Source organism: Chelonoidis abingdonii, chromosome 26 (assembly GCF_003597395.2).
Source record: "Chelonoidis abingdonii isolate Lonesome George chromosome 26, CheloAbing_2.0, whole genome shotgun sequence".
NCBI classification, from domain to species: Eukaryota; Metazoa; Chordata; order Testudines; family Testudinidae; genus Chelonoidis; species Chelonoidis abingdonii.
The window spans coordinates 11,554,631-11,576,238 of NC_133794.1; the positions used below are offsets into that span (position 1 = coordinate 11,554,631).

The following is a 21,608-nucleotide window of genomic DNA, read 5'->3' on the forward strand; positions in this document are numbered from 1 at the left end:
ATAAATGCGTAGTGTAGACCAGGCCTAAGAGTAAATTAGCCAACTTTGGAGGCTTAGTCAAAATGATCATTAAAAAAGATTAGCAGCTTTAATTTTTGCCATCACAAATTCATCGTGTCTCTTGCTCATAGTTACAGCCTTCCTAACACTGAATTCCTTACCAAATTTATGAAACCAACTCTTTTATGCACTTGGGAGTTTATTCTTTCCTGTATGTCTGCACTTATTATCATAACAGGAGCTGCACATGTAGGTGTTCTTTGCTACTGTTGGAAACCATGAGGCTTATGCTTTACTCTAGCAATTTGAGACTATGGGCTAGACTCTCCATTGTCCCATACCATGTGTAGTCTAGGGCAAAGCAGGTGTAAACTTTTACTGTGCTGATTCAGTAGCATTTTAACCCTAGTGCAAAGTGGATATAATGGACTATGGCAAGTCACAGGGCAATGAAAGAATCTGGCTGTATGCCTTTGCTTTGGCAAGACAGCAATTGTAACATTCAGTATCTATTTCTGATTGCTACAGTGGACAGGGACATGCAAGTGGTCCAGCCTGAACTAAACAATGTTCTCACACCACCCAGTGAAAACCACATCCCATTTCCATACAGGAAAATATTTAAAGGCATTCTCCACACTTACTCTGGACATATCTTTCACCTCCCATCGACATGATGGATGTCCCTTACAGTCTGAAGTTTGTCCAAACAAGAGGTATTACAATAAAAAGAAAAAGCTACCGTTCCCTTGTGAAATCTGCCTCTCCAACCCTCCGAAAGCCATGGATAACCCCCTTTATCTGCACAGAAGAATCACCTCTCTTGTGATGAGCATGATAAACACTAAGACAATGAATTACCTGACAAAATCTTGTCTCCAATTAGAACTACAGAAACTAAGCGTGGCTAATATAGGTATGTTTTCATTCTCAATAAAATATTTCCACTTAAAAAAAAATAGGACTAATTTTAGTGATCAGCAGAGCAAAGGACTAATAGCCTGGGTTATGTCAGGCAAAGCAAAGGGAGAAGCTGTGCAACCCACACAGATCTTCCAGGGGACCCCAATCCTGTATCTTGTAATTCCCCTACTATTGCAGTCCCTAGCCTCTGTTGAGCAGACTGCAATCATGCCATGCTTTTGGGAGGTTCACACAGAGGGATTGAGAAGTCCTTTGGAAGTCACTTTCACTTGTGACCCATGCCAGAATTTGAACCCAGTTCTCTTAAAGAGGTGAAAAAACTAATGCACAAACTAAAAGTTAGTAAAGATCAAAATATCTGATGGGCACGTAAGATGAAGGACAGAACGAGATCAGTTGAATTCTTGTGAAAGTATCTATCAAAATACCTTAACGCAAACACAAATGCTTACACACAGTTATCAGCTAAAACTTCTATCAACTAGTAACAGAAGAAAAATCTTACTCAGTAAGATGCAGGACTTCAGTTTCCCTTCAGGTTCGCTTTACAGGATCCACTGATGAACACACATTCCCCCCACCCCCTCACCTAAAAACAATATTATATCTCCAAGGATATAACCATTTAATTTGTGATAAAATTAGGACAAAATGTGCAGTCTTTCCCAAACAGAGAAAAGGAATGCATGTTTCTCACTGTGATCTTTGCAATACTAGATTGCAGATTGCCTTGGGAGGTGGAAGAAGTAGGAAGTACAATGGGAAAAGTATAAAGAGCCAGACTGGAAGTGAAAGTAAGTTAATTTAAAAAAAATGGAGACCCAAATCATGGAAGGCTTTTAGCATATTCTGTTACATTACACTACATGTCATGATACAGGAAATTGCAGAAAATACAGAGAAAATTTCTATTAATGCCATATATACAAAATAAGTCACAGAATCATAAACAACCTGTAAACACTGATTTATTTTTTTATCCTTGCTGATCACCAGAATCACATACCAGGTAGGAAAAAATATGACAACTCTAATGCTTAGACTTGTAGTGTTTATGGGCTATGATTTCACCAACACAATTCCCACCTCCAGGAAGGAATTTCTGCACCCCATATTCATTCTGATTAACTGAAACCAGTAACTATTTTCTAACGTGTTTCGAGTGCGATACAAACAGGTCAATTTGAGATTATAGAATACAATCGAATTCTGATCTGTGGAGGTAGATTGCATCACTTAGTGTCACAGACTTTAATTGTGAGAAGGAGGATTAATGCTTCAGATACGGTCCAAACAGCTTGATTTCTGTTTACTAGCTTGTATTACGGATTCACTGGGAGACTTCAGAGGCAGAGAACTAGCTAAATGGAAGTGTCATTTTGGAACACAGAGTGTCTCTTTGCCAGGCTGTTAAACTGGTTAGTGTCTGGATAATGGGTAAGTTACATGCAGTTCCTACATTGCAAAGTAGACATCTATTCCAGCAGCAACATTACATTATGTTTGTGATTAGGTGTGTGATTAGAGGGGATCAGCAAGGAAACTTACTCATCTCTTTAGTTATCTTAATAACAATATTTTCCAGTACGTACATCTGAGCTTTTATAATACAAACTTACACAAGTATTTTCCATGCAAATTGCACATACATTTGGATATGTTCACACAGTAAACCATAGAAACGCACTGGCTCTGATGGCTACCTGCTGTGTGCAGACAGACCCAGTGTTTAGTTAATTTGAGTGACAGGCGGTTCTTCAGTAAGCCCTGTTCTAGTGATGCTTACCGTTTGCCCACAGGCCAGGAAGGAGACCCCAAGAGCAATCAGACACAGCCAGCTCTGGAATTAAAAAAGGACAGAACTATGAGAAACATTGCTGCAAGTTACAATCTTTTTAGCAGCTGCATTTTAATGAATTGAAACATGGAGGGATACTAGATGCTATTTTTCAATAATTACTCAAAAGTCAAGTTACCAAATCTCTTCAAAATGAGTTCTACAGAGAACGTTAATGATGCTAAAGGATATTAAGCCTGCTGAGACTGTGAAAGCTATTCAATATTGTTGAGCATGGTTATAAGCTGTTTTAAACTTTGACACACTTTTCACAAAAAGTAGAAACTTGGAGATACAGGAGCAGTCACAGGAAGGAAAGTCAAACTGCATGTTGACAGACTTTTAATTTTTATTTTTTAAAACAAATGCATAATTGTCCTCTCTTACTATTTGAATACACACAAACAGATCGAGAATTTTGCATGATTCAGAAGGTCTCTCCCCCATCAGACTATTAGATGAGTCACAAAAGGAACTGGGATGAAAGGTAAGAAGTTGCAAGGAGTAGTGGACTTAGAACAGAACTGAGTGGCTGAGTGGAGCTTGAGCATGTCTTGACTTATGGGAAACTGAGGCACATATCTGAAATTATGCACCTGGTGGGCGGCGAGGATTACTTAGTGTTTGTAAGAGTTCTATGGTTTATTAAAAAACAGTTTCCAGCTCCTGGGAAAGGAAGTTCATTTTCTCTGTCCTGCCTACAAGCTCTCTCAGCCCAATAATCACTGGAATCACAATTTTATACAGCAATGGTCTTGCCAAAGAGCGTGGAAGAACAGTACTTACCAAATAAGCTACAAAGCACAGGTAGGCAACGCAGACAATAGCTGCAACCACATACAAGGCAAGATGTCCCAGTGCAGTGACATAGACCACCACAAAATACATGTTAATGCAGCAAACAATGAGAATGAGCACACCGCCAGCAATCTTCCAGCCTCTGAAAGGGAAGTCAAAAGAAACGGGATTACAGGGGCGTTTGAGGGAGAGGGATGTTCCTATTTGCCCTGGTGTTTGGAGGGAACACTTCTTGTAATGTAAATGCCGAGACTCTGAAAATGAAGTCACCAGAATTGAAACTTTCATTGACCTGCACTGACTCTTTTCTAAGAAGGTTGCTACTTTTAGACTAAAAACACAGACTAGATAAAGGGGGGAGAAAAGTAGTCAAGACAGAGCTTAGGAAGCAATAAACACACCCCTGTTTCTAGAAGTGATATACTGGCACCACTCCAAGGAGAGTGAGTTGTCAAACAGGTCTTGGGGAGGCTGGGCTATGTATAAGAAGCTTAAAAGCAGAACTCTAATACTGTTTGGGGAATAAAAACAATTCACTTGTTTTCATGAACAGTTAGCCCTGCTTAACTGTACTGAGGGAGGAAGAAATGCCTAGTGGTTAGGGTGCCAGCCTGGACTTGAGAGACTTAGTTCTTCTACTTTGCCACAAAGTTCCCATGTGACCTTGGGCAAGTCACTTAGCCTCTCAATTCCCCATACATAAAATGGGGCTAAAACTCCCCTCCCTCAGAGGATGTTGCAAGGTTAAATACATTAAAGATTGTGCTCAGATATCACATGTATTGGGACCAAGCACCCAAGATAGATATCAGTATTCAGGGCTAAATCAAATGGTTTTAAAATCAGGAAAAGGTCAGGTGGGTGGGATTCTTTTCATACTTACAGTCCATTGGCAAAGTCATTCATCACAGGATGGAGGCTGGTGAACGTGAGGACTGGGATTAAAGCAAAGGGAAGCTGGAATAAGGTAACAAGATGCAGGAGATTAGGGCTGGGACTTTGTTCACATAGAAAAACCCCAAACACCCCAAATTTTCCCTTTAGCTATTGAAAGTGTGTCATCTAAGAGACCTCTCATGGCTAGGAATAGGAAGCAGTTTAAAGCCACAGCTGGTGCTTCCCCACCTCCCCTCAACCAAGAGATTCTTCAGTGAAAGAATCCAGAAGCGTTGTTTATAGAAGCAAGACCGCACAGTATTTCTGCTCCTCTCTCTGTAGTCCAGCTGAACTAGGAGTTATTTTCTATGCTGGAATATGGACTGTATCATTCTTGAGTGCGAGGAGCAAGTTTCAGACAAGAACCATCGGAAGCTGAAATTCTTCTACTTTGAGAACTTAATTTGGCAGTTCCCATTCCTCATTTTACAACAGGAACAAGGCACCATAAATACATATCTAGGTCATTGAAGAGTTGGAAACTCGAGGAGAATTGGACCAGACAGGAAACTTATTATTTTTTATGACTTTAAATGTAAACAAGATATAAATGTAACCCTGTTTAAATATAGTTCTTGCTCTTCGTAAATATTCAAGTGTTGCTCAGATAATTCACTGAGAGGCATATAAGAGCCTAGAAGTAACTTATCTGTTCTGTAATTCAGGGGTTCTCAACCTTTTCCTTTCTGAGGCCCTCCCACCATGCTATAAAAACTCCATGGCCCAGCTGTGCCACAACAATTATTCTTCTGCATATAAAAGCCAGGGCCGGTGTTAAGGGGTAGCAAGCAGGGCAATTGCCCAGGGCCCCACACCACAGGGGGCACTCTGAAGCTGAGTTGCTCAGGCTTTGGCTTCAATCCCAGGCTTCAGTCCTATGCAGCAGGCCTTTGGCTTTCTGCCCTGGTCCCCTAGCAAGTCTAACACAGGCCATGCTTGGCGGACCCCCTGAAATCTGCTCATGGCCCCCTAGGGGGCACCGGACCCCGGGTTGAGAACCACTGCTATAACCAATGTTGGCCACAATCCACAAGCAGCTACAGACCAAGGCAGATCCTAAATTCACTGCTGCTGGAAAATCCAATCCTGATGGCAGCTGCTGCCATTTACAAGTCCCTCCCGCTCCTCTCCATACTTTTCTGGAAGCTGGCTGGCTGAGGGGTCTTGAGTGCAGAGAGCCCTGCACTCAAGACCCCTCAGCCAACCAGCTTACAGAAATGTTCATAAGTGGGCCAACACAAGGCCCTAAAGCCAACACTAGTAGTGACTAAGAGGTTGGTTCTGAATGAGGAGTTGCTAGTAGCTAATGCTTAGATATGACTCTCCAAGGAATAGTCCTGTGCTGTGCTGCGAGCTGCTCACCTGTAAGCTCTGAAGAACGTTCAAGAAGTCATTCATCCCAGTCAGGTGTTCAACGTCTTGAAAAATGGCAACCAGCAGGGTTGGAGTGATGGCAATGGAACGGGTCAAAATCACTCGAGCAAAACGCGACCACTTCAGGTTGAGGAATCCCTTTGGGGAGAGAAATGGAAGAGCTGCTGTTGCTACAAAGCAACATTCCAAAGTCAAACTGCAACAGGGGGAAGGAGAATGATCTACTACAGGGTGAGTTTTTCCTCTTAAAGAAACCTGAGTTAGGCTGGAATTTTCCAAGGGGACTCGGGGACCTAAGAGTCTGGACATGGGTCAATAGCAGGAAAGTCTCATCCTGCAGCAAACCGCATGACCAGGAAAAGAAACTAGGCCTTCTCAGGCGTCTGACGAAGTGGGTATTCACCCACGAAAGCTCATGCTCCAATATGTATGTTAGTCTATAAGGTGCCACAGAACTCTTTGCCGCTTAGGCCTCCACTGACCATCTCAACTTCAGGGGATTACAAGGAGAAGGGGGGAAACACAGCCATAAGCCAGCACAGCTGTAGAGTCACATACCTCCATGACAAACTGCCCAGAGTAGGTCCCAGTCATTGTTGAACTCTGACCTGCAGCAAGAATCCCAACTGCCCAGATGTAAAGAGCAGCAGGGCCAAAGTAACATCCCAGAACAACACCCTGAAACACAGACGGTTTCCAAACACAAGTCAGTCGGTGTTAAATCCTAAAGCAGAGTTCTTGGAGACAGCTGCTCCAAGAGACTAATCATGGGCCAGGCAGGAAGGAACGCTGTTCTATTCCAACAGGACAACTCTTAGTCTTATAGGTTCAAGCCTTGAATAGTCTACATTTATTCAGAAGAAGCAGCTGCATATAACTCAGTCAAGGATCATTCAGATAAGACCACCCTGCCTGGCATCACTATAAAGCCACTCACCCCTTTGTAGATATCCACTTCCAAGGTTGCATTGTTATTTGGAAAGAGTCCAGCATAGGGGCTGCTGCTGTTTGTGCAGACTTCATTCTAGAAGAGGACAAAACAGTTTAGGAAGTTTCATTTTTGTTAACAGATTTCAGAGAGCAGAAACCATGGCTGGCAGAGTTTGGGATAGAGGGGCTGGCCAGATGAAATGCATTAGCATTAATGTGTTGGGTGCATCTTGCAGGCTAGGGAGAGATCAGTGCCTACCTTTATGCCTGCTGGGGCAGCGTAAAGGGGCCTTGGTTTAAATGAGAATCAGACCCTCGGTGTATGAAACACTTAGGCCCGCTGTTAACACAGTAGCTATTATTAACCCAGGTGCACAGTGTTTTAGGGTGTGTCTACGCTGCAGCTGGGAGGTGCGACTGAAGCATGTGTAGACATACCTGATCTAGCTTTGATCTAACCAGTAGCGAAGCTGGGGTAGCATGGGTAGTGGGTTAGCCCCAAGTAGGTACCTGGGGTCCCAGGTGGGCAGGGTTAGCCATGCTGCTGCCTTGGCTTCATTGCTATTGTTAATCGAGCTAGGGTATGCCAACATGTGCTGAAATCACACCTCCTGACTGCAGTGTCGATATACCCACCGTGTATATTACTCCCAGTAATCCAGAATCTCCACAACACAAGCGCACAACCCCCAACAAACCCCAGAGACTCACCACTTGTTCATTAGTCTTCCCAAAAAAAGCTTCAGCAAAGACAGAGACGACGAAGACGTTAATGAGGAAGGAGACAAAGAGAGCAATGCAGGACTCTATGAAGAAATATTTATTGGCTTCTCGCACCTCCCTCTTGTCTGCACGATTCACCTGCCTCGACTGGAGAGAAAGTTTTAAAGACAATTATGAGAGAGTATTTCAAAACCTCTAGTCGACGGAACCAGCTGTATCTCCAACAAGTGTTTCCTCTGGATTGCTACTGAACTTTGACTGTATCTCTCTTTAGGCCTTACAAACAGCAATAAACAGCATGAGACACTAGACATCAGCTAGCCAAGAGTAGTTGCTAATGCAACAACACTGTGGGGTGCATACAATGAGCAAAGGGGCATGGTTTGAAGAAGCAGGGCTGTGGCTGACCACAAGCACCCATCCACAGGATGTACTAGCAACATGACATGTTTGAGCACTTTGATCCGGCAGACTGGATCTCCCCATGGTCAACTGCAGCTTCAAATGAAATCTCACCACGCTGGACATGCTTCCCAGCTTACCCTAGCACCCAAAGGCTGCCGAGCCTTCTGCTATGGTGTGCCCCAAGATACAGGAGCTAGTAAGTTAAGGGGCGGGATCAGCCTGAGCTCTAAACATATGCTGCTATGAGAAGGGGGAAAGAGAAAAAAGCCCATCTTGTTTGCAGGACTGATGGCCTTCAGCTTTAAAATTAGTCTGGGTTTGTCATCTTGTCCCCAGTAGAATCAAATATGGATGAATCCCACTAGAATCAAATATGGATGAATCCCACAAGGCAGAGAGACTGGGAAACACTGTTCAGATGTCTGAAATATGGTTTCAGGGGTTTGCCAGGTGTTAATTTAGACCCCAGGTTCTGTCACGCAAACACATAGTTAACGTGTGTTCAGCCGATTTATTCAATTTACCCTATTACATAATAGATACCACATTTATCAGGTGCACATTGCATATTCTAAATCTGAAAACTTATATTGCACAGTCAACATCAGAATCAGATTATTGAACTGATTCCAAAGTATGAAAAGTTCTCCGCAAAGGTTACAGGAACTGCTACCATAGAGGAGATTTTCAAAGGTGCTCAGCATCGGCATTCACTTGTTGGAGATAAAACTCCCACTGACTTTGCACTAACTCTGCAGTCACTCAAATCAGTGGGAGTTTTGCTACTGACTTCCTTGACGTCACCCACTCTGAAAAGGGCAGTCACAGCTATTCAAACATACCAGGCCTCGCAAGGCGCTTTCCTCTCAACCCTCACGATCGCATTCTAATAGTCTCGTACTTCTGAAGAGCGAACTAAAGGAGATACAGGACTCGCTCCTCTCTTACCTTGACTAAAGCAGAATGCAGGTACATGTTGTGTGGCATGATGACTGCTCCCACTATCCCCACAGCTTGTTGTAGCTGGGGGGTACCGCACTTGTCACAGTAAGGCATAAACATCCCCTTCAGCAGCTCTCCCTGGTCCGGTTTCACTGTAACATACTGCACACAGACACAAGAGAGCCACTAGTACCTCTGGACTGGCAACGTTCACACAGTTGCTTAGATGGCCAACTTGGAAGGCCCCAAATTTGCAATACTTTGGTAATAGCTCCCCCCTTCAAAAAAACTTAAATACTGGTTACCCAACTAGTATTGAAAGAGGAGCGTTGTACACCCCCTGGTAGCTTTTTGGAGGCAGATAAACAGCTAACAATTATTGGGCAGGTCTAACCTTCTAGACCAATGCCAACCAGATTTGAGCCAGGAAGCAAATAAAACCCCTGGGGCAGTTAAAGTGGGCCCCACCGCAAGCAAACAAACAAAAAACAAAATCTCGGAGAGCATTAAAGTATGTGCTTTAGAACTAGTCTAAAATTTTCCAATGAAACCACTTTCCATGGAAAATTTTGTTTTTTTGAACCAGTATCTTTCGGCTTTTGACTAAAAACTCAAAAAGCTGTATGGGAAAAACTTTTTTTTTTTTTTTTTATTAGCTCTGATATGCTTATCTTTAAGCCTGGGCTAAAAGTGCTTTCCAGCACTGGGGCCACGGGCAAAGAAGACTTCACAAGGGCCTGGCAGAGAGGGCAAAAATCAGAGGAAGAAATGAGACTGTCCGGTTTCTAAAATGTTTGAGAGGAGAGAATGAAGACACATGTTCGACAGAAAGAAGAGGGAGAAGGAGTGTCACTCTAATTGCTAAGTAAAGCTCCAAGATGTTCAAGTGAGAATTACCTCATATCCAAACGTAAGCGCCATGATGGTAATAAGAAAGCCAAAAAATGCTTCCAGTTTTCGCAAGCCTGTGGAAGAAACACGCCATTAGCAAGTTCTGGAGGACAAGTCTCAGGCATAATGTTGAGGGGGCAGCTGTCAGATTTAATCTGTCACAAGTACTTTCATGGGACATTAAAAATAATTAAAAGGAAAAAAAAAGGGAATTTACCATACTTGTCCAAGAAGAGAAACATGAAAGTGTCAGCAATGGTTATGAGCACTCCACCCCACAAAGGGACTCTGCAACAGAACAACAGGGCTTAGTCTGAATAGTTCTTTTACCAGCTCTTCTAGCCACGTCAGTCCAACCTTCCCTATATTCTGGGCAGGGATCAGGGCCACTTTTTGTGTGCTGTTATCAAACATTTATCTCAAGGTTTTATTTGTAATCTGACAAGTTGCTTGGTTACTTAAGGCAAAAGACTAAGTCAGTTTTCTACATAAACAGTTCAGATAAGAGTTCCACCTTAAGCCATGCCTACATTTCTCTGCACAGCGAGCCAAGAGTTTCTGGAGTGAGACATACTTCTCATCTACTAGAGGGCAATGAGCCTGTTAGTTTCTGATTAAGAGTCCATTTCTACCATAAGAGTCCTGGTGGAAGTGGTTAACTTGCAGGGAACCCCGAGCTAAAATACAGTTGGACTCTGGACTTCTAAGCTAAGACTCTACACCAATTTCTTTCCTGCTTTAGTTCTGATTTAACAAAAGCTCCTCTGGTATAACATAGTAAGGGTCTGGTTTAACACGAGGGCTAAAAGCCAAAGGGAAGCTTATTTACAGTTCTACAATGCGTCACGTCAGCAATGGCTGGTGTCAATTGTGGGCTCAGAAATGTCCCCATTTTATTTAAAAACCTTTAATCTCAAATACTTTTTATGTAATACAAAACGCAAAGAGGGAGCTCATACTCTGGTGAGCAGAACAGGGCAGTGATCTGCTGAGATTCTCAGCTACAGAAAATAAAAGTCCTTTTTGGCACAAAGCATGTTGTTTTCTAATGGGATATGGGCAGCTGATAAACACTAGAGATGGAGAATGACATTCATTTCCTGTTTCTCTCAGGTGATAAAAGCCAACTTACTTCCCAACAGACAAGAGGTTTATAGCGATTGCTGAGCCAATTACTTCTTGCATATCCGACCCAATGATAGCGAGTTCAATCATCAGCCACAATATAATTCGAGGGACCTAGATACAAACACTGAGCTTCAGATACTTGAAATTAAAACCAGAAATAACAAATAGACTATTACAGGGGAAGTTTTTTCCCCCTACTTCCTGCCAGACTTATGTGGGTTTACAGCACCACACAGGAAACTCATCTTCTCTTTCAGCACAGAAGTCAATGGAAGACACCCATGACTTCAGTATATACTGGATCGGGCCTTTACATTGCTAAGACGAGTTCTGAAGACCTTATGCGCTTCAACTTTTACAGTTTATTTTCTGCTCCTTGCTCAGTTTGGATTGTGAACTAGACAGATGTGTTTACTGCAGCATATGAGCGGCAAGAATGGCAGGTGTGCATTTGTGACAGGTTTAAATCAACACCCCAAAATACCTTCCCAACAGAAATGTAATCAAGTTATCATGACTTTTCTTATGAAGGATTTATTGGGGGGGAGGGGAGAGGAGGAGGAGGAGATAGGGATTTTTAGATGGACAACCCAACCTTATGGCCTTGATGTCTGACTTAGTCCCTATAAACTGGTTTGAGTAAGATTGCTGGAAATACTGGTTAAGGGGAGATCCATGTTTTCCACTGGATGGCTTTACTCATTTTCAGCTGAAAAGTCAGTCATAACTGTATGCTTACACAATCATGAGCATTTCCTCAACAGCCAACGGCAATGTGCATTCTTTCTTCATCACCCCCCCCCCCCCCCCGCTAGTTTTAAATCTCTCCAGTCATTTGAAAAGGAAACCTGATGCAGTGTTCAAACAGGGAACTAGGGAGTTAGGACACTCCTGGGTTCTATGCCTGACTCTGCCAATGTTGTGAGATGATGGGAGAACCATTCAACGTCTGTGCCCCAGTCTCTCCCTTCTAGATGGGAACAATACCACCAATCTCATGGTAAGCAGGCATGCTGTGAGGTTTCATGTTTGGAAAGTACAGCAACACCCTCAAACATATGTGCAAAGTTGTATCATAAAGCCTATATCAAAGGAAGCTAGCGTGTGCCAGATCTAGAGACTCTGTTAGTGCTAAATCTGGGGTAACATTAGCACTTGTTTGCCAAGTATCAGCACGTAACCCTGCCATTCTTTCAACCACAGGCCATTGCAGAAGTCAGTCCTGAACTCCTCAGCTACCTGGGCATTGTGCAAAAGTGAACTTCACAAGCCCATTTTTAGAAATAAAATACCACTCTTAGAGGCGGATTTAACATATGCTGATCAATAGTAACATTCACATGAACCACAAGAGAGGTGCGGACTGTCTGAGACAGCGAGTCACAAACTGACACATACCCACAAGATCATCAGTTTCTTTGTAAAACGGAGTCTATAAATTGGAGTAAGACCAATGTAAACTCAGCAAGGGCATTTAAACTACTGTTATCCCTTTAGAGGATGCACTGAATCCACCCTTGGGCTTCATGTCTAACCTTTCCTTTCATCTCCCAGCCACTGCCCAGCAACAATCCACCTTTCAGAGTAGTCACTGGGAAGCCAAGGACTCTCTTCCCCGAACCACCAAGACAAGGCTTCTGTTTGCTGTACAAAAGGAAGAGTTGTCTCACACACAATGAATGGCTTTTGAGATGGACCATGTCTCTACTGGCCCTTATTGCTTTGCATGCAGAAAAGCGAGAACTCTTTCCCTAAAGAGATATACTTGGCTCTCACTTTGGTATAACTTAAATCACTCAAGGGTTTGGAAAAACCACCCCGAGTGACGTAAGTGGGGTGGACAGCACTATGTTGGTGGAAGAAGTTCTCTCATTTCCCCCAGCAGTGGTAGCTAAGCAATGGGAAAGCTCTCTTGCATTGGAACAGAGAGTCTGCACTAGCAGTGCTATCAGTACAGCTGTGCCACTGTAGTGATTCTAGTATAGACTAGCTCTCAGACAAAGGAGGAAGAGCCATTCACACCAATTTTGAACCAACAGTGGAGACCAAAAGAGGTGTCATCTGTACCATTCCCAAACCCTTCAGTTCAGAACCATTTTGAAGGCACTGTCTGGAAGTGGAGGCTCCATATCTGCTCTTTCCCCCTCTCAGCCCTTCCTGGAATTTCAATTCCTCAGCATTCCTGGGTCCCAGCCACTCAGAAAGCTTTATTTTCAGTGACACGACTAAGATCTCAGATGAGCAAAGCAGCCCAGCGCATGGGAACAGCATCCAGAGTCACTATTTCGAATCTAAAGTCACCCACCTTTTGATACTGCCGGTTACACACTTCTGCAAGGTGCAGTCCTGTTACCACTCCCAGCCTTGCTGCCAGACGTTGCAGGAGGAGACCAATGATAGTGGCCAGCAGCAGAACCCAAAGCAGCTGAAAGAGATGCAACAATGCTAGGTAAGTAACCTGAGTAATGAGATGCTTCGGAGGCAGATGAACTAGCCAGGCCTTGCACTGGAGAACGCCTGGGTCTCCTGACATTACAGTTCCTTCCACAGGCCTTCTTATTAATAGGAGCCAGGAGCGTAGTCTATTCATTTGGAAGTGCGGTCCTGTTGAGATTCCATGCTTGGTTTTATAATCCTGGCACTGACATATACAAGGGGCTGCATGCAAATAAACCCGCAAGCCATTTTGTTGCCCGGTTTCACTCTCAGGTATACTGCAAACCTAAGATCTGCTAAACCAGGGATGGGCAAACTTTTTGTCCTGAGGGCCATATCAGGATTCTGAAACTGTATGGAGGGCTGGTTAGAGAAGGCTGGCTCCGCCCCCTATCCGCCCCCTCCCACTTCCTGCCACCCTCAGAACCCCCAACCCTTCCAAGAGGGTAACTTCCAAGCAATGCAGGAGACAGCCCTTTAGACCCCTTGCAGTACAAAGTCTGGCCAAACCTTTCAGCACAACAGCACTGATGAGGCCTTTGGCACTTAGCTCAACACTGGTTCAGCGCCTTCATCTAGAAGATGTGCTAGGCACCTGCTAGGAGAGGTGGTGGGCCTGGAAGTACAGCATAAAATTGCTTTACAGTTTGGAAAGCTTCACACTGACCTTAAACCCTGCGACAGCGCCTGACTGTAAATCCGACTCGATGTTGCCTGGATCCAGGTAGGCAATGCTCATGAGAAAACCTGGTCCTGTGAAGGCCCAGAGTTTGCGGAAGCTAAACCACGAGTGCTTTAAAATGGAAGAGAAGATTGAGATATCAAGACTCCACTCTGCACCAAAGACTGGCATTGATTCCAAATAAAACAGAGCACAGCCTCCAGGAACCGGCCCATTTTTAAGACAAAAAAAAAATAAAAAAAAAATCGGTAAGAGAGACTTACAAGCTTTTTTAGCTGCCAGCAAAATAACAACCAGCCCCTGGTAAGATCTCTCCATTCCCTTATCAGTCTCTCTTTATTTTGAATTCCAAAGTTCATCCCTTTATTTTGAGACCTTCAGAGTCACCAGCACTTTAGCTGGGGGATGATATCAAGCTAACTTTGCATGCAGTCCTCTGACAAGTGCTGGCTTGCCAGCTCTTTACAGAAAAGACAGCAACTGCATCCCATACAGAGCTCCTTGTGAAGGGCATATGTCTCAGCCATTATGCTGGTGGGCCCAGCTTAGCACGGACACAGCTATTCCGACTTGCTTTTCTTGGTAAGAGCAAAGCCAATTTCCACCTGGGAATCACATGCTAGACGTCTCTCTGCTCTTTAGCAGAAGCAGAAACTGCTGTCCTGGGAAACATAACTAAAGACAGCAATGTGGCTCTGGGGTGAGTGCTACGCCCATCCTCATTAGGAGTCTGCATTCACTTAAAACAGACAAACGCTTTGAAGGTTCTGTAAAAGTCTGCCAACCCCAATAGAGGCAGCAGGAGGAGCGTTTCCTGTTCAGTAGGAGGAGCGTTTGCTGACCTGTTTACTCTGAATGCAGCAATAGCCATGTGGGTAACTGGGATCCACAGCAGGTAGTGAACCTGGCAGTCACTTGCTTTGTGTTAGTTGGCTGACAGGCACTCATTTTGTTTTAGTTGGGTCACTGAATCCCACGCAAGCACAGCAGATACCTCACCCCCTTCTCAACATAGCTCTCCATAGTTAGAAACAAGCAACCAGCTCTCCTACCTAGCACCTCAATTTAAACTGAAAAGGGACCCAGTGCCCACAAAGGGAAACAAGTCATCTAGGTTACTACCACTTCCATTAAAGCCATTTCCTCACCAAGGTGAGCTTGCTAAGTCTGGGGCCCAGCCACACTGACCTTTTCATCTTCAGGGATAGGGATCTTCTCATCAAAGTAGGTGGTGAATGGTTCATCATTGGACTCCAGTGACTGCTGTGGGACCGGGCTGTTGTAGATCGTGCTGATGACCTCCTCATGGTCTTCAGCGACATTTTCTGGATTTACAAAAAGCCACATGTAAAACAAGGAAGGAGTCACTGTGTTGAAATGATGCTAGCAACGTGGCTGGTTTAAAATGCAACTTGCAAGTGCCATAGGCAAAGCAGAAAGTGGATGTTCTAGCCCCACTGCCATCCCTTGCCAGGATTGGTGGGCGGGGTTTGGGTTTTTTTTTCAAACTCCTGGAGGAATGAAACGTGTGAAGCGGCAAATCCACATAAAGAAGCTACTGCAATGAGACTGGGTTCTCCACTTGACATTCTCCAGCTCTCGCGTTCACATGCTAGCGAGGCAAGTTTATTTTTTATTTCAAATATTAAGATGCCTGCCCAAGCTCTTGGCACCTTAACAAATCATTACCAATAGAATAAATGAAATTACTACCTTGCTGCTGTTGAGATTTTGCTGTAAGTGCAACTCAGGTGGCCCAACACCTACTGGCACCCCCTTCCACTCCTTCATTTTAACAAACCTTAGTCCTGTCCAAAAGCCCTACCGTCTTTTGTCACATGCATGGAAGTTCAGTTTAAGCCCCTAGAACAGAGGTGGGCAAACTACGGATCGTGGGCCACATCTGGCCTCTGGGGCCATCCTGCTCAGCCTCTGAGCTCCCGGACAGCCCTGGCCCCTCCCCTGCAGCCTCAGCTCGCCATGACAGCAGCGCAGGGGCATGGCTGGCTCCGGCTGGGTGGTGCGGCTCAGGGGTGAACACAGGGTGCCCTGGCAGTACCCCCAACAACAGGGGGCCCCAGGGCCAGGCACTCGGGCAGCTCAGCACCTGCACAGCTTCCGCGGGGAGGGAGGGGCTGCACTGTGGGGGCAGGGGAGCAGGCAGGCGCTGCCAGTGGCGGAAGCGTGGGGAACGCGGCTGGAGGGCTCAGAAGGAGCACCGGGCGGCCGCACAGCCAGTCGGAGAGAAGAGGTGCTTTGAAGGGGAAACCCACTGCTTCTCTCCGGCTGCGCAGCTGCCCTTGCTCCTCCTGAGTCCTCTGCCCATGCTCGCAGGGCCACATTCCAAAAGGGGCTGGCAGAGTGTGTGTGGATATGGGGTGGGGTCCTGGGGGGGCGGTTAGGGGCAGGGGGTCCTGGGAGCGGGACGTTAGGGGAAAATCTCATTGATTTTCAATGGAATTTGTGCTCCTAAATAACTTAGGATGGGATTTGCAATCAGGGGGCAGGAAGTGGGAGGGGGCGGATAGCGAGGCCAGGTTGTTTGGTGGGGGGGGGGGGGGGGGCGCAGCCTTCTCTACCCAGCCCTCTATACAGTTTCACAACCCAGATGTGGCCCTCGGGCCAAAAAGTTTGCCCATCCCTGCCCTAGAAGATGCTGCTAATGCACTGAATTCAGCCTCAGGAAGGTACAATGCACAGTTTGTAAGATCTTTGGAAGCCAGGAGTAAGACACATTCAAGGAGACTAGCGGATCATTTCCCCGACTCCCAAGATCGAGAGAGAGCACACAGCAGACACCTAGTCCTGCTGAACTCTCTGGACAGTATCTAATTTTAGGCTGTAAGTCAGATAAACAGGGTCAGTCCAGTGACAGAATTACAACTCCTTCCACTCCCCCCAGCACCAGCCCAGAATAAAAAGCCAATTCCACCACCCATGTTATACTCACTCCGGCTACCACCTTCTGGCATTATGCTTTTGCTTCAGAGGAGGAAAAGAGGCATCCAACTTTACTAAGAGGAGAAGTGACCATTTATAACCAGAGAAATAAAAGCTAGGTTTGGGCTCTTAAACAGTTTCCAATTGCATCATCACAGCAAACTGAAGCTGGTTGTTCCTCCTCATTGCCCCACCTCCTAAATACCTGACTGACCTGCCAGCAGATCTGTTTATATAATAGATTTAAAGCAACAGCACCTGTGTGTGTTTCTTTTCTTCGTAGCTTTGGTTGCACAATACCTGGCTCAGCTAGTTCAACCAAACTAAGGAAGTTATATGAACAGTCAATCTGTTGCTTAAGGGTGCTGGGAACTGACAACCTGAGAACTGGCTTCAGCCAAAATTTTCATCCATCTGGAACAGCTAATCTCAAAGGTGTAAGTCATACCAAAACAGGTCAGCCAGAAAGTCTTAGTTCTATCTGTGAGTGACCAAAGAACCCCTTTACTAACACCCTACAAAGTACTGTAACAATCTTTGTTCAAAATATGCCTTGTGAGGTATCATTTGAAAACTACTAATTCCCTGGTCAATAGCATGGTGAAATATACGTAGCAACATGATATGAAAAGTTATGAATTCCCCCGTACGATGCACATGTTCTGCTTGGGCAGAAGTTGCCAAAGTGATCAATCCTAAACAAAGGAATGCGTTTTACCTCAATGTACAGATAAGTAGTAAACAGGATCATCAAGACAGCAGGGGAGGAGATGGCAGGAAACAGAACAATCCGCACATTAGCGAACACAATAGGGAGGGAAGAAGGTGAAAGAAGCTCCATGCTCTCCCAAACTCCATGTCCCCTTCCTCAGAGCTTGGTGAAACTTTACTTCAGAAGAATCCATTTCAAAGATTCCACAGACTATAAAAGAAAGGGGCAAAGAACCCCAAGTTTTCTCTTTCAGCTAAGCAGAAAAAGGCACCAGCACTTTCGGCCTCTGGAAGAGATTTTGACTGAGGAGAGGGTCAGTCACCATCTTGCTGGAAAACTATGGGTGAGAAAGGCCATCTTGAACAAAGCCTTGAAGCAAAACTTGCTAGATTAAGTTTTAGACTTTTAGATGCGTGTTTTCACTTTTATTTGCTTGTAACCATTTCTAACTTTATCATATATTTGAGCTCACTTCAAATCCTATCTTCTTTTGTTAATAAACTCATTTTACTATTAATCGAAACCAGCATCGCCGTATCTGTACTACAGAAGTGGTTTTCAACCTTTTTTCATTTGCAGACCCGTAAAAATTTTTGAATGGAGGTGCAGACCCCTTTGGAAATCAGATAGTCTGTGACGCTCCAGGGGTCCGTGGACCACTGGTTGAAAAGGCTGTCTCATTAAAAGAGCAAACAGATCTTATTCCTTTGAAGAGGGGCGAAGACTGCAGCGCACATGGGTCTAGGGAAGTTCGGGACTAGGGGTGTGCTGCGGTCACCTCCTAACATTAACCAAGTCTGGTAAAGACAAAACTGGCTGGGATAACTGCTGGCAGGCTGTTGGATTCCAAGTGGTTGAATCAGAGCTGTACAGCATACAAGGAGCATGCTGGCTGTGTGCAAGTCCTAGGCAGGGAGCTGCAATACCAGAAGCATTTGAGGACTCTCAGCGTTAAAAGTGAATTGCACCCAACCCTGACACTGTGACTATCCAAAGCAAGTACTGTTCATAACTCAGATCAATGTTACTCTAATCAGACTAAGGAAGCAGGATTTAAAGTTACTGTCTGGTTTCTCCTCTTTTATCCACTGCTTTCACTAACTGGTTCACAGGCAATGCTGACAGGACTTAACTGGAAAGATGCTAACCAGACCACTTGGACAGACAGTCCTATCCGTCTAGAGATTTGTTACACTCTTTTCATGGAATCTCAAAACCTGTTGCTTTCTACTGGAAGTAGCATGCAAATAATGTTTAAGACTGGATTCTGTCACAGCCTCCTTCTGATTAAGAGAGGGAGAATTTGCACTGGGATTTCCAAAGAAGCCTAGCAGAGTAAGGCATCCAAACCCCATGAAATTTCAACGGGATATGGCCACCTACTTCCCTTAGAACAGTGGTCCTCAACCTTTTTCGTCTGGCAGGCGCCAGATGACGAGCCACAGCGGATCGTGGCAGCAAGTGAGCATTCGGCGGCGACGCCTCTGGATGACGCTGTTTGTCAGCGGCAAGGAGTGGCATCCAGAGGCGGCACCGCCGAAATGCCACCGAATTTCAGTGGATGCTCTTCCGCCGGCCAGTATGTGGGCGCATTTAGACGCCCCAGCGGGCGCCATGGTGCCCATGGGCACTGCGTTGGGGACCCCTGCCTTAGGGTCCTAAAAAATCCCAACTTTGGTTCTCCCATTTTAAGTGGTTCCCAATCTATAACCTTGCCAGTTCACAGAAAGATAGAAAGTGTGTGAGGTTAGGAAAGAACTTTGCCTATATTTTGTAATTGTTTTATTATGGGAATTCTTGTCTCTTCTTCTAAGGAGTCTGGTACCAACCACCGACCTGAAACAAGGTACTGAACTAAATGGACAACTGGTCTGATCCTGTATAGCAATTCCTGTGTTTCTAACATGCACACGAGTGTGGAGTGTTACCATATAATATTTTCCGCTCCTTGCCAGGTGCCATGGTGGAAGATCTCTGACTGGAGGCGGAATCCTTAGAACAGGTCACGTTAACTGCAAAAAAGAAGGGAAAAAGGCATAGTTAGGGCAAGAACACATCAAAAACAGAGACTGCATGAATCAGGGAGAAATAAAATGAGCGGCTAAAGTATGGATTATAGAGACAGCAACTTCTAACAGACAGATTAAAGCACAACAGCAGCACCCTTAGAATTTATACAGCCCTTCCCCTGCTTTAAAAGGGCTTCAACAAATATTAGAAATAGATGTTTTCATGTGGATCTGATTTACAAAAAGCCGCTTGAACAAAGAAAACAAGCGCCTATTTCACATTTGGGGACAATATATATCTTCAAGTCAGCGGCACTACTATGGGTACCTGCATGGCCCCACAGTATGCCAACATCTTTATGGCTGACTCAGAACAATGCTTCCTTAGCTCTCGTTCCCCTAATGCCCCTACTCCACTTGCGCTACATTGATGACATCTTCCAACATCTGGACTCAATGGAGAAGAAGCCCTAGAAGGAATTCCACCGTGATTTTAAACAATTTCCATCCCCCAACTCACCCAGTCAGACCAATCCACACAAGCGGTCCATTTCCTAGACACTACTGTGCTAATAAGCAATGGTCACATAAACACCCCTAGTATCGAAACCCACTGCCTCTATACTTACCTATAATGCCTCCAGCTTCCATCCATGGACACACCACACGATCCATTGTCTACAGCCAAGCCTAAGATACGAATCGTATTTGCTCCAATCCCTCATGACAGAGATAAACACCTACAAGATCTCTATCAAGCATCTTAAACTACAAAACCTGCTGAAGTGGAAAAACAGACTGACAGAGCAGAAGAGTACCCAGAAAGCTACCTACTACATGGACAGGCCCAACAGAAAATAACAGAACGCCACTAGCGCATCACCTACAGCCCAACTAAAACCTCTCAGCGCCATCATCGAAGACCTACCACCTATCCTTAAAGATGATCCCTAAACTCTCACAGGATCTTGGGAGACAGCCAGTCTCGCTTATAGACAGCTCCCAACCTGAAGCAAATTAACTCAGCCAGCAACCGCACCCATACCATACACTACCCAGGAACCTATCCTTAGCACAAGCCGGATGCCAAGCTCTGTCACTATCTATTCACGTGACATCACATAGGACCTATCACATCAGCCACGCCATCAGGGGCTCGTTTCACGCTGCCACATCTAACCAACGTGATATATGCCATCATGTGCAGCAATGCTCTCTGCCATGTACATTGCCAAACCAGACCGTTATCTGCAAAGAATAAATGGACACAAATCGACATGCAGAATCATACATTCAAAAACAAGTGGGAGACCACTTCCAACCTCTCTAACCACTCCAGTGACAGACTTTGAAGGGGGCATTTTGCAACAAAAAAACTTCAAAAACAGACTCCAAAAGAAGAGGCTGCTGAACTCGAATTAATATGCAAATTAGATACAATTAACTCAGGCCTAAACAGAGACTGGGAATGGTTGGGGTCATTACAAACTATTGAACGCTATTTCCCTATGTTAAGTTCTCTCAAACATCTTCTATGGGTCATCTTAATTACTCACTTAAAAGTTTTTTTCTCCTGCTGCTGAATAGCTCATCTCAACTGATTAGAATCTTCCTGTTGGTATGCATACTTCCACCTTTCCATGTTCTCTGTATGTATAAATATCTCCTGTCTGTGTGTTCCATTCTATGCAACTGAAGAAGTGAGCTGTAGCTCACAAAAGCTCATGCTGAAATAAATGTGTTAGTCTCTAAGGTGCCACAAGTACTTCTGTTCTTTTTGAGACTACCTAGAGAAACTAATCAACATGGATATTCGTTCTTGCAGTTTCTGGTGCCAGCTCCAAGGTTAGTGGTGCTTGTGATGGACATTTCAACCCTGTCTTTGGGGTCCACTGTTTTAAATGAATGGCTTGTGTTCTACTCTGGGTGTTGAGAGATACT

The 21,608-nt window shown here is 44.7% G+C and overlaps 1 protein-coding gene across 4 annotated transcripts in view; it reads right to left on the bottom strand.

Annotated features, from left to right (window-relative positions):
* Positions 1-21,608, bottom strand: part of SLC11A2 (solute carrier family 11 member 2) — a 45,618-nt gene that overhangs the window by 10,030 nt on the left and 13,980 nt on the right. For 3 of the 4 annotated variants that reach the window (XM_032786854.2, XM_032786859.2, XM_032786856.2), the window contains exons 2-16: positions 19,587-19,670; positions 15,195-15,331; positions 13,992-14,117; positions 13,194-13,313; positions 10,893-10,999; positions 9,978-10,048; positions 9,767-9,834; positions 8,876-9,031; positions 7,511-7,669; positions 6,807-6,893; positions 6,428-6,547; positions 5,858-6,007; positions 4,443-4,516; positions 3,548-3,701; positions 2,711-2,764 (exon numbers count right to left, since the gene is read on the bottom strand). In XM_032786854.2, the coding sequence (XP_032642745.1) occupies positions 2,711-2,764; positions 3,548-3,701; positions 4,443-4,516; positions 5,858-6,007; positions 6,428-6,547; positions 6,807-6,893; positions 7,511-7,669; positions 8,876-9,031; positions 9,767-9,834; positions 9,978-10,048; positions 10,893-10,999; positions 13,194-13,313; positions 13,992-14,117; positions 15,195-15,331; positions 19,587-19,670 (1,667 nt within the window). Of the gene's footprint in view, positions 1-2,710; positions 2,765-3,547; positions 3,702-4,442; positions 4,517-5,857; positions 6,008-6,427; positions 6,548-6,806; positions 6,894-7,510; positions 7,670-8,875; positions 9,032-9,766; positions 9,835-9,977; positions 10,049-10,892; positions 11,000-13,193; positions 13,314-13,991; positions 14,118-15,194; positions 15,332-16,956; positions 17,021-19,586; positions 19,671-21,608 lie in introns of those variants that run through there. The other variant, XM_032786857.2, reaches the window with a different exon arrangement.